The 16,170-nt window shown below is 42.7% G+C and overlaps 1 protein-coding gene across 4 annotated transcripts in view; it reads right to left on the bottom strand.

The window, feature by feature from the left end:
- gria3a (glutamate receptor, ionotropic, AMPA 3a) overlaps positions 1-16,170 on the bottom strand; it is a 113,954-nt gene that overhangs the window by 7,972 nt on the left and 89,812 nt on the right. For all 4 annotated transcript variants that reach the window (XR_003866774.1, XM_029691411.1, XM_029691410.1 and 1 more), the window contains exons 5-13: positions 15,779-15,832; positions 15,296-15,469; positions 14,581-14,748; positions 14,344-14,448; positions 12,823-12,930; positions 10,746-10,952; positions 8,817-9,190; positions 7,060-7,258; positions 712-959 (exon numbers count right to left, since the gene is read on the bottom strand). Coding sequence is in view for 3 of the 4 variants with exons in the window: in XM_029691411.1 (XP_029547271.1) it covers positions 712-959; positions 7,060-7,258; positions 8,817-9,190; positions 10,746-10,952; positions 12,823-12,930; positions 14,344-14,448; positions 14,581-14,748; positions 15,296-15,469; positions 15,779-15,832 (1,637 nt within the window). In the remaining variant the exon portion in view is untranslated. The remainder of the gene's footprint in view (positions 1-711; positions 960-7,059; positions 7,259-8,816; positions 9,191-10,745; positions 10,953-12,822; positions 12,931-14,343; positions 14,449-14,580; positions 14,749-15,295; positions 15,470-15,778; positions 15,833-16,170) is intronic.

Raw genomic sequence — 16,170 nt, 5'->3', positions numbered from 1 at the left:
AGAAATCTAATATTAGAATATTAGTTAATAGTAATAATAATAATAATATCAAATGATTCATAAGGGGATCACGAAAATGACAAATTGGTAAAGAATTTCAACGGTGTGTAGAGGTAAGAAGCGTTTTACAGCAAAGAAAGTGTTAAATATTAAAGAGGTGGTATGGAGGGTTACATTGCTCAGAACTGAAGTGTGCGGGATAGGGACACTTTGTCATAGAGAATAGAAGAATAACGACAACATACAGCATGCACGTTAACATTCATCACAAGTGACAGTGCAGCTTTTAGCAAGTTAAGTGAAAGAAACACATTGAACTGTTAAATTAGAAGCAATGCAGAACTGCCAGAGAGGGACACCACAGAGGACAGAGAGAGGAAAGGTTGAGGGGAAGAGAAAAACAAACGAGGGGTGGGGGCACATCAACATACAAATGGATTTAGTAAATATGACTAATATACCAATAAGTACTTTCCCTTTGAAGAGAAAGAAAAAGACAGAAACACAGAGAGAAACGAACCATAGAGAGAACATGATAGAAATGGCTTTACGTCTACACGAGAGTTAAACATAATACCGTTTACTTCCTGATGAACCTCAAAAAATGAAAAATTGAGGAGTGAGGAAGAAGAGGAATGGGACAACAGGAGACATCAGGGTAGGTGGAATACTATAACAACATGGAGAATATTGTTATATTATCCCACCCACCTTAATGCTGAGCCTTTAGGTGTGGCCACACCGTATCCCTTAGAGTCGAGGTTGCCGCCCACTTTCATGGTGTCACAAGGTTTCCGCTGCTCAATGTACTCGTTCATTGTGGATTCGAGAAGAAAGGCAAATTTGCCTTTCGACTTTCGCACTCGGGCAACCCCTTCTGGAGTGGTCTTTGCGAACACTGACGGTTCAGCTGATTTCATGTAAGACCACATTTTTTCATAAACTGCTATTTTGGAACGCTGCATTTGAGGAGAGAGGGAGAGAGAGAAGACAAAAATAGGTTAGTGGTGTATTAAAAAAAATGGAGACCATAGCGCTCAGTGCTTAAATAACACATTTTTCACACATACACCTTCATATACAGTGTAGTCCTTTGCCATGAGTCAATAGAGTGCTCTCTGTGCTCCCAGAGAGCTGAGTAAAGGAGTCGTTGTAGTGGGCCTGTTGCCAACAGCAGATAGGGCGTAAGGTCTGACAAGCTGGCAGCACACTAAAAACAAAACTGCAGGGCCACGTTTCTCCTCAGCATCCATCGACAGCATGACCACCTGACTGACCACCTGCTCCCTTTCACCATCCCCCTTAGTTCACAAGACAGGAAGTGAGTCAGCTTGCCCTTTGACATTGGGGTTCTGGAGGTGTCACCTGGATGTATCAGTGGGGCTGCTGCCACCTGGAGCAGCAATATGACGTCCTGAGAGGAGAACACAACCCTGCCATGCCCTGGCCTGCCTCCTGCCTCCTGCCTCCTGCACCCTGCCTCCTGCATCCTACCTCCTGCCTCCTGCCCCCTGCCCTGCCCTTACTGACACACACCCAGGGAGCTGCTGCTAAAAGTGGCCTTTGAGTGTCTGGCGTCGGGTCTCCATGGAGCTGGGGTAAGCACACAGCAGTAGACAACAGAAGGACAAACAAGGAAGCTACATTAAACTAGGTTTATGTGACCTTCCGCCGAGTGACCGAACAAGTGGGGAAAACTTTAGGATGGATGTTCTCACGACCAAAAAAGTAATGTGTATAAATAGCCTATAGATTGATTTAATTAGCAAGTGAATGCTTAATGTGGCAAAAACAGAGTCAACTTGGTGATTATATCTATGGCTATATTGCCCAGGGCCCCAAATAACATCATATATTGTTGATGAATAGATATTACTATTTAATCTGAGAGGGCCATTGGAAGTTCATTTCTGGCAAGTCTTTGTTTTGTCATATCCTTTTCACTTTTTAATGGAGAATGGGCAATAGGCCCACCATAATAGCTGAATCAAGCAAAATCTAACATTACATATTAAACTGCAGATGGCTTGGCTACTGTGGACCATCGTGAAATTTAGTGTGAAATATATGACTGTACTAACCAGATAAACAGATTGATCTACTTTTTACGAGTCTGAGCACACGCATACAGTTGCACATGCATGTGTGCACGCTCGCACGCTCTCGAACACACACACACACACACACACACACACACACACACACACACACACACACACACACACACACACACACACACACACACACACACACACACACACACACACACACACACACACACACACACTATACGTTTTGGTATCCTTGTGGGAACCTAAAATGTATTTCCTTTCAAAATCCTATTTTCCCTAACCCTAAACATAACCCCTAACCCTAACTCTAACCCTAATTGTAACCCTAACCATAAACCTAACCCATAAACCTAAAATAGCCTTTGTCTTCGTGGGAATATTTCTTGTTTTACTATCCTTGTGAGGTCTTTTGGGGATTTCTGGTACCCAGTAGAATAGTATTACACACACGGAGTAAAAAACAACTCATGGAACGGCAGGGACTGTGAGGGGACACACACACAGATGCACTCTAACACACACATACTTTTTGTTGTTGTATTGTTTGTATATCATTGTATTTGAAATGTGTGTGACTGTCCATGTCTATCAGTGTAACAGTGTTTTGTTACTTGTCATGTAATGGGGATCCAAATAAACATAAAAGGGTTCTACCTAGAACCAAATATGTTTCTTCAAAGGGTTCTCCTATGGGGACAGCCAAAGAATCCTTTAAGGTTCTAGATAGCACCTTTTTTTCAAAGAGTGTAAAAACACACACACGTCCTTACAGACAAAAAGGCCCACATTTTCGTAGAGCAAAATTCCTCTCTAATCAATATTGTTTGTACATTAAGCACCAGTTCTGATGTGCTCTCTAAAATCAGTCTACAGGCTGTCTATTGATTGACTTACTAAGCTTTGGGGATAAAATTTGCTGGACATCCAGCTGTTTCTTCTATCAGGTGGTGGCACACCAGAGCAAACAGGTGCATTCTCATATTTCTCTGGATTAAGTAAATCCTCATAGGAAGTGTCAATCTGTTTAACAGAGGTGGCTGTATACAGAAACTACAATGTCACTTAATTTCAGTTAGCTGATTATTAATATATTACATGACTCTGACTGTTATAATTTTGAAACAAGTGCAGACGGCGTGGCAGGTTGCCTAGTGGTTAGAGCGTTGGGCCAGTAACCGAAAGGTTGCTAGATTGAATCCCTGAGCTGACAAGGTAAAAATCTGTCGTTTTGCCCCTGAACAAGGCAGATAACCCACTGATCCTAGGTCATCATTGTAAATAAGAATTTGTTCTTAACTGACTTGCCTAGTTAAATAAAAAAGACAGAGTGCTGTGGTTCTGGGGAGGTGATTTGGGATGCCAATAGTTTACAGAACCTCTAATGGCCTCAGCCCCTCTGCTCTTTATTGGGAGTGATGAGCTTGACTCCTGATGAGCTTGATGATGACATCATTGGTCTGTAATGTAAACTGTAAATAGGGTTGTTGAACATAATGAACACATTGGTGTCACTCTAGTTGATTCTGTAGAGATGCCTGGTGTTCTCAGGACAACTGATATGACAGGGGGTAGGATCAGATCAGCGGGGATTCAATAAATGAGCTAAATATGAGTCAACACGTTAATTATTCAACTATAGAGAAACAACCAATGCTGCAGTCAAAATATTAGTGTCTGATCTGCACATACATCATCTGGTGCTATGTTGGCATCAGCATCACTCTGCTCAAATATTCACAAACGCCAATACTGTCATACAGTTCTCATCAGTGATGGTTGCGTTTACACTCACAGCACACCAAGGAATTGAATGAAATTGAGCTGACTAGTATGTAATCTTGAACAATGGGGAGTCAGGTTCCCCTACAAATTATTCCCCACATCACCCCCCACCCCCACCCCAGAGAGGTGGATTTTACCCCCTGCATCACACACTCATTTAAAGAGTACAGGGAGAGACCATATGGGAGGTGATTGGGGGGGTGGGGTTGCTCAGCGGGACATTCTTTGGAAGCGGTTGCTTCTTATGCACCAACAGATGTTGAAGCCTTATGGGTGTATCAATCAAGGGCAAATATGTTTCACTAACAAAATCTGTTCAAATCTGCAGTACATTCAGCTCCTATTGCTGGTGTGCAAAAGGAAGATTGAAATCAGTGTCTTTTGGAAAAAGGGCCTTTTGTGCAGCAGGGCCTTCAGCCCAGGTTTTCAGAGAGAGAAGCTAGACTAGACTGGGGGGAGGGGGTGGGACCTGAGCTGTCTCCAGAGTGGAAAGGGCATTTACACAATACAGGTGACAAGAATGAATGTGGCCAGAGAATCCAGTAAATGTCACAGAAAGTGCTTTAAATGTCAATACTGAAACCCCTGTGAGAGCACTTTTGTTATCACTTGAAACATAACAAGACAAATGATTTTCGGTATCGATAGCGAAGTCAGCATTATATCAGATGGACTACAAGAGCCAAGCTTAAGCACCTGACTTGATCAGACTGATGTCATGGATGCTCTATATCAGGGATGGGCAACTTTAATGGGGGTGGGGGGTCACAAAAAATCAGAACGAATCATGATGGGCTGCAGTTGCTTATGTCTCCAGCTTCTTATGTTTTTACAGTAGTTGCATGATAATATCTGCTCAATGCTTTCTGCAAGATGGATGCATCTAACAGAACATCAGTATCAATGCATTGGTAAAATAAAGCTGTCTCCCCGCATTGTATCATGCAAATTTCAGCAGTAGCTGGATATGTAATGAATTCAGGGCCATGATTGAATCATGCTTGACATCTGCACAATTTCAATGGGAGGGACCGTTCATGTAAATTACAGTAATAGTTTATGACATGCTTGGCCATGCTGTGTAAACAGAGGGTCATTTCTGGGTCATGTAAAGATGCGTGCAGCTCTTCTGCTTGTGTTACTTGAGTCAGCAATCATATGTGGGCTAAAGGTCTCCAGTGTTCAAACGCAAATCTATTTTCATCCATACTACAACATAGAAAAGCATGTTGTAAGTTAGTTTTCGGCCTCAGTATCCATTTGCAAAATAAATAAATATTAATGAAACGATGAGCTGACTCCCATAGTGCAACACAAACACATCCAGCTGTCAGTCCATCTATCAACTCTCCATTTATGCTCTCTGAATGCTTCACGGCTGTTTGCTCAGATCCACCCCACTGGCAATACAAAGTAGGGATGAGTCAGAAAATAAATCATTAGCATTGTCTGTATGCAGAGTGCTTGTCCACATGTCATTCTTGGATTCTCTTCTGGCCAGTTATACAAGTGCCAAAAGTATTAAAATATACTCTGGAAACAACATAAGTAGCTCCAAAAAAAATCTGCAATTTCATTTCATTGGGGTTTATAACATCAACCTGGACACATACACGTAACATAGTAAATGTAAATCCAGGACACTCCATTTAGTATGAGATGTTACGTTTCGTATGGTATGTATTCATTTGTGGATTTCCATCATCCATTTCGTATGAGATGTTACGAATTACAATTTGTAAATGTTACCAACTGCAATTCGTACAACATGTTACGAATTTGCGAAATTCTAGGTGGCTAACGCTAACGTTTGCTAGCTGGGTAAAGTTAGCCAGGCTAGAGGTTAGGGTTATGGTTAGGTTAAAGGGTTAAGGTTAGGGGAAGGAACTAGCTAACATGGTAAGTATATGCAAAGTAGCTAAAAAGTAGTAAGTAGTTGCAAAGTTGCTTATTAGCAAAACTACTAAAGTTGTCCGTGATGAGATTTGAACACGCAACCTTTGAGTTGCTAGACGCTTGCATTTTACGCCGAACCATCCACCCTGACCAACCACCCTACTTTAGTTTTTGCTTTATGTAACCTTCTGTCTTATGTAACCATGCCAAACGTTACATATCATACTAATTTGAGTGTCCCATATTTACATTTACTATGTTACGTTTAGTCTATGAGACAAGGCTGATAACATACACGTGGCTGGTTTTGAAAATGAGATGCCTGAGCTAAGTTCATTTCTCTCCATGTATCACATACATGCTGCTGTGCCTAAGATACATGAGGTGGAAATGGAGCTAAAAATGCAAGCACTTAAAATCTATTTGATGTGTCTGAATATTCTTCTTCTGACTCTTTGACAACAAAGGGGCTGTGTCATAAGCGAGGGAGGAGTTGGGGAAGCATGTGATGTACTAGGGTGCCGGTAAGGTAAATCCTGAGAGGAGTGAGGGAATGCATGGAAAGTAAAGGTGAGCCGTTTGAGGGATGACCTGCCAGTGTGTCATCAGAGCAGATTTCCATTTGCCTGGTGGCTATATGACTCTAATTAAGCAGCACATCTTTCCTGAAGAACATATTTAAAATGTATCTGGAGCCTCTATTTTAATTAAAAGTCCCCTGGAATGGCTCCTCAGTCGTGACATTTGAAGTTTGAAGGCGGAGGGACAGGAAGTGGGTCACTCATTATGAAGTCCCTGAACACCTATCAATTATCTTCCCAGAAAGACCTGGGACAAATCACCAGGCCGTCAGTCAGCCTGCCAAACAAATCATGAAAGAGAAGTACATTTGCATTACATCCAGTGGCTTGCACAGGTGGTTGTGTTTCACTGCACTGATTCACTAACTCTAAACACCAGGCTATAAATATACTTTTTCAAATATTCACTGTGTTCAATGTTTAATGCTTTGTTTTATAAACACCACAAATTGAGAGAGAAACCACACAAAAGTGTCTTCTGTCACCACACAGTAGCATAGACTCTGATAGCCACCTGTTTCGTGTATAGTAGCTTGACTTTATTCAATATTTATTATCATAGCTAACTACTTCCATATTTTCTGTAGGGTATCAAGCTAAATTAAATATCTATACCATTCCCCTGTGCTCCTTGCTTTGATGTCTTGTCTGCTTTGTTTTGTTTTCTAACTGTAAAGAGACTAAAGTTGTGTCTGGTGAATAAACCCCCAGTTAGTTTAGTCACTCACCCTAAAAAACTCCTTGGTGGAGCCTGAGTCTAGGGTCCCGTAGGCGATCTCTGTCTGCTTGGCCAGGTCCTCAGCACTCTCTATGGGAGACACCATCCTCTCCACTGTGAGGAAGGCAGCCAGGTTGGCCGTGTAGGAGGAGATGATGATGAGGGTGAAGAACCACCACACCCCCCCCACGATTCTGCCCGACAGAGACCTGAGAGAGGGGGAGGAGGAGGAGGACAGAGGGACATGAGAGCAGGGTGCTCAATCCTACACACTGACAGCGGGGTGGAGGTCGCCATGCCTTTGGAGTCCACTGCTTCCTGTGTAGAGTCTGGGTATCACACACCACGTATTGACATAAATGCACAGCCTCAGAGCATTGATCTTGGATTTATGTCAAATCTCACCCACATACCTCAATGTTAATGCTCTTTACACAGAGAAAAACATGGTGTCCCAGCCTTGTTGCTCTATGATGCTTGCGTGGAGGGTTGTGTTGTGGCTGAATGATAGCACACACAAACACAGCAAGCAGAGATTAGCGTGCATCAGCTTCAATGGGACTGACGATCCCCACTGGTACGGTAACCACTAACCTTAGGCTTACTGTAGTCTATCACGAAAACCGATCCTCCAGGAGGGAGACTGACATTTACTAAATAGTTTTCATCAAATTCATCAAATCTGCGGCATTGACTCTTTGGCTTTCTATGGGCTTTTCAAATAGTACCTGACATCCTAAATTGCCATAGAATGTTTTGTTACAAGGATTAAATGGCTTGTCTTTTATTTAGAGTTGACTTTCTTCACTGCACATGAGAAGCCGTCACTCAGTTTGCAGCACGCAAACCCCTTCTTTTTCATGAGCAATGCTCCAAAACAAAAATCATCTTTTCATAGAGACAGTAAGGGAACAATTAGTGAGGAACGAATCCGAACGATGCATGTTTAAACGTTGATCTCAGTGGACCATTACCCTATAGCGCTGTAGCCATCACTATTCAGGTGAGACTGACGCTCAGCTCTGATAGATATGTCCTGGAACACTCTCTCATTGATCTTCATTCAGATGCACTACAACGGCCCAACATCCCAGACAAGATGAGGAGGGATGGCTTGAACAAAGACAGTCCCCCGAGAAGGAATGAGGGACACACCGGCACAACAGTGATGATGAGTGAACAGTGATGATGACTCTTTGTGAATGAAAAGAGGGGGAAGAGGGCGTAACTTTTGGTCTATATGAAAATGCATGATATTAGTCATGAGGTGGGGGCCGAATTGAATGCTATTAAGGTGCTTCATCAGAGTGAAAATGTATAAAAATGTCTTCCACTTTAAATACATTATACGCACCAGGCTGATGACCGTAAAATGGGACATGCTGCAAAAACACGGTAGCCCTCCAAGAGTCATGGGGAATAGGGGAAACTACGGATGTAGTGACCCTGTGCATTTTACAGTCCCCGGCACGCTGGATATAAGTTATTTTGTGGATGCAATGCATAACTGTTAGCATGCAGCCTGGAGAGAAAGAGTGAGAGAGAGAGGAATGGTGGTGTGTTTAAAGAGCATGAGGGAAAGATGAAGTGGAGGTGAATGGGGTGGAGAGCAAAAAAAAACAAGACAAGACCAAAAATAACATATATGCACCATGGCATGATGGGAGTTGTAGTGATTATGACCATAAAATGCAGAGAGATGGTACAGTATGTAGATGATAGGATGGCTGAGTTTGAGGTGATGGAACATGGAGTACAGTAACCAACCTTGGCGAGATATCGCATCCTTGCTGCATGAAGGCGCCCAGGGAGAACCACAGGCTATTAAAAATCCCAAAGTCATTAGGAGGGTCTGGAGGGCTCTGGGGGTCTTTGGCCTCGTCGTTCTCATCCAGATGCCACTCATATGGGCTGAAGCGGCTGACCAGGAAGAGCACCACGCTCACGCCGATATAGGCAAACACTATGCACATCCAGATCTCATAGGCCAGCGGGTCCAGGAAGGAGAACACGCCCGGCTTTGACTTTTGAGGCTTCTTTATCATAATGGAGATCCCCAGGCTCATAAAAGGCTTAGAGAAGTCTATCACTTCCTCTCGTACCAATGTTATAGTTAGAGGAGCCACTGCTATATCAGCTCTCTGGAAACATGGGAACAGGAGGAGGAGGAGGAGTTAGTGGTTCAAAACAGAGCACAGACACATCACATCAAACTGCCTTGTGATCAAAGCCCGACTTAGAACAATTTAAAATAGAATGCCCATTTAAATAAATGATGTAATTTCACTGTTTTTTGATCAAATAAACTGGTCATCAGGCAATTTTCAATATCTCATTATGACTATAGTATATCTATAATGTATTGCTGAAACCAATGAGTAGAGATGGAGCGCGGAAAAATGAAATGGTGGATTAGAAAAATGAATGCATTAAATGTCAGATACGTTTAAGAAGAAAGTGAGACCTGCCAGCTTAAAATGGACCAATCTCAGTTAGCATTAGTAGTGGCTAATGTCTCTGCCTTAATCCGAAAGAGCCCATTACTCCGTCAGATCCATCTATGAAGTAGAAGGTATGGAAACAGGAGGTTGAAGAGCTTATGCAAACAGCCCATGATATTTGAATCAGCCTAGGAAATTCAAATCCTTTATCAGATTGTCTTTAAAGCCTCCTAGCCTTATTAGTGAATAGCTCAGCTAGGTAATAAATGTTCCCATCGATAGCTTTTCAGGTCCCAGAGTCACAACCGGACCTGGCCTTGACTTATAAATATGTAAATGCCATGCGAGGGCTGGGATCATCTTAGTGAGGGTTAGGCAGAATCCCTGTGAAAAACACAGCTCCAAGCCACTCCTTGTCTCAATATATCACTGGCTCATTTGCATGTGAATGGCTAATTAATGGTCTGGCGGATTTACTGTTGATGCAGAGAGGTGTCTCAGGGCTTGTATAAAGCCTGTCAATTATAGCAGGAGATCATCTCCCTCTCTTTCAGCTCTCTGAAGAGTCAGGGCTGTTATTTTGCAGAATGGTTGGTAAAATGTTCATTACAAAAGGAATATGCTATTTCGTGTTAAATTAAAATGCGTTCAGAGTACCACTGCTTGCATTCAAACTGAAAAACAGATGTTTTTCATTTTCACTTTATAGTCTGGCTGTCATCTGTCCCTTAATGAAGCATGAACCAGTTCACAGTTGGTGTTTTATGAAAGAAGAAAATGAGCTCATACTTACACATGTAGTGAGTGGTTCATAACATAAAGTAATCAATCTTTCAGTTAAGATCTGATTTATGGAGATACATATGGAGAAAATCACACACCATGTCAGTAGAGGATTGCGGGCCAGATCTGGTTGCTGGGTGGCACATATGGATCAGTGCTGCCACCGCAACAGTAAAAGGCCAGATCTGGTCCGAATGTGGGAGATGCGACCAGGGCGAGGGTAGGCACACTTTGCTTATGAGCCAGTTCTGGCTTGTGATATGTGACCCTAACAAATACCCGTAGTTGCTGGGCCACTTTTGAATGAATGTGGGCCACATTCACCCTGCTGGGCAAGGTCTGTCCTTAGCATGCCGAAGATCTGGTTTAGGTGTGTTAACCAGATCTGTCCCACATACCTCAAGCCAGAGCTGGCCAAGCCCCCGTCCCTGTGTTGGTGACAGTGCTTCAGTACGTCGAGACTGTCACTTACCCCATATACCAGTTCCCCCACCATCCCGTTCCACGTCTTGGTCTCTGGATCCCTCGCACCATACTTCCCGTCCGCAACTACTGACAGTTTGTATCTTATCCCCACATGTTTTGCAATTTCAGCCGCTAAATCGACACAGTAGCCTTCATATCTGTCATTCCCATCCAGTGACAAGTAGTTTCGCTTGTACATCACATAAGGAGATTCCTGTTAATTAAACATAATGTTGAGTTTATAGTTGAACATGCACACATTCCATTCACAGAGGCCTTTCCTCTTGAGGCCAGTCCTCTTAAACCCAGACCGTGATTGTTGCATGCACACATGCTTGGTTAACACACACAGACATTCACAGACATAGACAGACAAACAGGAAATAATAACAGAACAGCATGGACAAGAAGCGACACACAGAGTTGGTCACATGGGGATGTTGGGGCGCTGACCCGATCCACAGCCAAATGCAACCAGCCTCCATAGCAGCGGGCTAGAGGCAGGGCCCGGCCCAGGTAACCAGTGGGGACAGTAAGGCCTCTGACAGACAGGCATGAAGGGGGAAGGGGGTGGGTCACTCAGCCAGATTCCTTCATGCTAAACCCAGCCACAACTCTAAGGAGGTGGGGGCCGGGGTGGAGGGTGCATTAGCTTTGCATCGGTTTGGTAGGACAGGGGCAGGTTGAACGGGGGTTTGTGATACTTTCCAGTTCATCATGTAAATGGCAGTGATTGGCGAGGGATTACAGTAATGTTCGTTTTTATTGCAACACCATCAAACACATCGATGAATGTGCAGGGAGGCTGCATCATTCAGGTCATCAAACCAACTCTGAGCTTATCTTCCATACAGAATACACTGGAAGGTGTTCATTCAAATACTTGTCTCTTCAAACTCTGAGATGTGGTTGGTTTTCTTTTTGGCTCAGCTCAAAAATCACACAGAGTGATTGATCTTAAATCACATCCCAATCCGTGTCAGCAGTGGAAGAGATGCCAGTGGGTAAAACAATGGTCAATTTCTTTCTTTCTGTGCTGAAGGTATCTTTTCACCTCTATGCTATAAGAAATGGGTTTCTGAAACAATAAAGTCAAATACAGATACTTCTGATGCATAATGAGATGAGCATTGTCAATTTACAATGTGAATAGACTAATACATGATCACTAGATCAGTAGTGTAACACTATTGCTATCATAACATTACAATGGTCCTACCATTTCCCTGTGTCTATCAGAAGTATCTGAACTAATTATGAGTATGAGCATAACATGCTTACATCTAGATGAGAATGTCTGACTTTCGTATTCTGAATTTGCCTAAGATGAACACATAATAGGCAGAGTCAGAAAGAAGGCCATCGTTTTAAATGTAAGATAAGGCTTACCTTATTTTACATTTAAAAATGACCAAGATCTTCTAACTAGCCATATATACATCCAGTTGATTTATTTGTATCTCTCTGCTTGAGCTGGGGAATGCTTCATCTCTTGCTATGCCTGACTTTTGACCCCTAATATCGCTGGATATTGGAAGAAGCCAGAGGTTATACTTCAGTACAGAACTTGTAGTGGACGATCCAAAATAGATTTGAACAAGGGGATAAACAAACCAAAGCTTTAAAGCCTTGAGGTTTTTTATGTCCTCCTCAAAGGACAGTTATTTTGTGTCCCCAGTGAGAAACAATTGATCATTAAAGGTCGTTTTGTTGTCTCTATCCCTGTCATCATTGACCATTTACTTAATGAGTAAGAAACAGGTTTTTACTTACGTATGCACTGAATGTGTATTAGATTACGTCTATAGGCTCTAGCTAGTTATCATTACCAAAGCCGTTATTGTGATGTCACTGCTACAACAGGCCACCGTAATATGGAAAATCAAAATGCTTTAACACCCACACGGATACAGTTGAAACACTCTTTGTGAATCGACTGTTTCAACATGTAGTGAGTGGATGGAAAGCAACTCAAAAGAAAAGAGTTCTACCCTCCCAGGACAGAATGTAACAATGGACACCTTGACCTTGAGTGGCAGAATTTTTTAGAGGTGGAACATTTAAAATCTGCTTGGAAAGTGTACCATAATAGTAGTGACCACAATCGTTCGGTTTTCCACAGAAGAGGACTCGTTGGTGACCTGCGCATCCACAATATATACATATTTTTCGAATTCATTCCAGTACCCGGTCTGAAAGTGACAGAAACATCAAAGTTATTACAAGAAACAGCCATTTAAAAGACATTTGTGAGTAAAGCCTCCAAGTGCAGTTGGCAGGCGAGCATGTCTGATGAGAGTCTTGGCCTGAAGGGGGGTTGGGGGTGTCTGGTGATGCGCGAGATAAAAAGCCCTGTTCTGGTGCTGTGCTTGGAGATGCCGCTCTAACCTCTGCTACAGGTCCAGTGGGGGAAAAAAGCATTCAACTTTCAGCTAATCTCCCTTTCAGCACCCTTATTACAGCTGCACTGTCACAGATCTTTTACATAACCATGAATTACTGCCCATGAAATGCTCCTCGCATGCTGCTTGGCAATACTAATACCAGCAAAAAAGAATTAGTCTTAGTCAGCAATAAGCAATTTTAGTTGCAATGTACAGAGTGAGGGGCTTCTCTTAATGTACAAACATTAAGCATACTATATCTATGCTGCTACTAAAAATGGATATCTGATGTCTGTGAACCTATTCAATAACTGTTGAGATTTTAAAAAACGTCAGCAGTTACATGTTATTTGTTCTGTTCTGTTTTGTTCTGTTCTGTTTTGTTCTGTTCTGTTGTTCTGTTCTGTTTTGTGTTGTTCTGTTCTGTTTTGTTCTGTTCTGTTCTGTTGTTCTGTTCTGTTTTGTGTTGTTCTGTTCTGTTTTGTTCTGTTCTGTTGTTCTGTTCTGTTGTTCTGTTCTGTTTTGTGTTGTTCTGTTCTGTTTTGTTCTGTTCTGTCTGTTGTTCTCGTCTTTTCTGTCCGGTTGTATTCTGTACTTTTCTTTTCTGTTCTTTTTAATTCTACTTCTCTCCTCTTCTACTGTCCTATAGGTCAGTATGTTCTATAGGCTAGTATGTGTGGGAACTAGGGGGGTTACTGGTATAGCACTACTCCTGACAGCCTTGATGTGTCCCCTCTCCTGCCCCCTGCCCCAGTTATGACGGAGCACGCAGGGAGCACGCAGGGAGCACGCAGGGAGCACGCAGGGAGCACGCAGGGAGAGGTCAGCCCCAGTATATGAGCCTCTACAGGTGAAAGCTGTTCTACTGTAATAAAGCTTAAAGCTCTGGCCTGGTCCCTGCTCAGAGCTGTTCAATGATTACTGTTGCGCACGTATGGTGCAATGCAGTTACAAGTACACTTATGTTATGGAGTCATGTTAATGTGTAATTACGTAAATATTGAATGTGTAATTACTTGAATATTCATATTTAAAGTCCATAAAACTGAACTATCTTCACATGTAATCTCAGTTATGAATAAAGAAATAAAAAAGAAGTGAACTGGTCTGACATCCTGCAACCTTTTCCCAATTACTCAGATAATGACCCTCTGAACTCAAACAATGTGAGAAAGAGTTTTGTAATCTGCATGTTGAGCCACTGTGCTGCTTTTTACTTACCTTCTTGGGCCCCCCTATTTTCATTTCATACACATCGATGCTGTAGTTGGATCTCCGACCGAACGAGTCAAACTGGATATTCCCTGTCATACCTTGTACCTGGACCTGCCATGCACACCATGACACAAGGAACCGTAATAACCTTCACACAACAACTCAATTCAGATTTAGTCAAAATATACTACTATATTTTTAAGACATGGGGTACACCTGGGCATCTGTGAAGACCCCTCCTACCATTTTGAGGGCTCTCTCTATGTCAATGCCTTGGCTCCAGGGCACGGCCGGGTTGGCTAGGCAGTCCCCAGCGCTCCCCCTCCGGGACACGTCCACCCTCTGCCTCCGCAGGTACCGGAAGGCCTCTGCCAGGACCAGCACGGCATCATGGGTCAGCGCCGACGTGTACTGAAACACAACCACCACACCAGATCATGACACTAGGAGAGCAGTCCGAAGGGTATTTACTGGTTTGTGTAAGGAGCACATTTAGATACAACGCACAATGTGAAAAGGGAATCAATTGTGAAACTAAGTATCAATGATAAAGTAGGTACAGCAGTAGCTGAACAGCCCACTGCCACTCTGCCTCAAGGTTTATTTTATTCAAGAGTAATTGGGGATTGGCAGTCTGTTGTTGCCTGATATGCCAAAGCTAGTTCATACTGTTGTAGCTACTTTCAAACAGAAAACACATTTTTGCCTCTTTTCTGAGTGACAAGCAGTAAACAAGCAGTATGATTTTACTATTGCCTCACTGACAGTTTCTGGTTAAATTTGACAAAAGCTTTCCTTTTGTGAGTGAAAATGCTCTGTCTTTGATACTATTAGCGAGACACAGATAACTGAACAGATAGTCAGAGAGAAAGGTAGAGAAGCAGATATGGGCAGAGATGGAAGTTTCATACTGTAAATAAAACATCCACACAACATTGACAGCTGTGTGGGACTGTACCTTCAGTGGAGTGCCCTTAGCCTCAGGAAACTCCCTCTCGTCTAGGCGTTCCCAGCGCTGGAGGAACTGTGTGACTATTGGGTTCTCTGGGTTGATGATCTGGAAGCCTGTTATGTTGGCTCCTCCAGCAAACACCTTGTCCAGGGTCATGTTAGCGAAGCCCTGCAGTGAAACCAGAGGTACCCAACAACATGCAGGCATCAAACAATCTGTCCCCAACAACTGGGTTCATCTGTACTGAGAGCTTCACCTGTAATGCCTTCACAGTTAAAAAAGGAAAGCATTTTCTGAGGTATTGTTTTCTGAATAACATAAAACTTTCGAGTTTGTGCTGATAATGTATGTTCGTATTTGTTCATAAGAGTACAGTTTGTTCAAATTTAGAAAACTAAAGTGATTCCACATCCCATTTTATAATAAATGTTTGAGAGGGCCCCTGAAAGAGATAAGGATTGTTGTGTTGTGTTGTGCTACTCTATTCACCAGGTTAGCCAGGAGGTAGTGGTAGCCTCTGCTGTTCTTCCCCAGGGTCACCACCTGCAGGAGGGGGAAAAACTCACAATTAGACAAGACATCAAAGGACATCACATACTCTATCAATCTTCTGGTCTAAGAAGACGCAATAGAACCTGAAAGCCTCTATTAGTTCTCAGAAGTAGCATAGATCCACTTGATCAAGGTTGTGGGTTTCCAGTCTCTTTGCACTAATGAGGAAATATAGTGCACCTTCACCACCACCACCACCACCACCACCACCACCATCCCCATCAGTGACTTTTGTTGAGCAGCAGAAACCGCACAGATTCAACTGTCATCTTTCAGTTCAAAAACAAACAAACAGAATAATTGAATTTCTTAAATAATGTTCCTTAGAT

This window comes from Salmo trutta, chromosome 15 (assembly GCF_901001165.1).
Source record: "Salmo trutta chromosome 15, fSalTru1.1, whole genome shotgun sequence".
NCBI classification, from domain to species: Eukaryota; Metazoa; Chordata; class Actinopteri; order Salmoniformes; family Salmonidae; genus Salmo; species Salmo trutta.
Note: the sequence above shows the minus strand (reverse complement) of the source record. Positions and strands in the feature narration are given on the sequence as shown.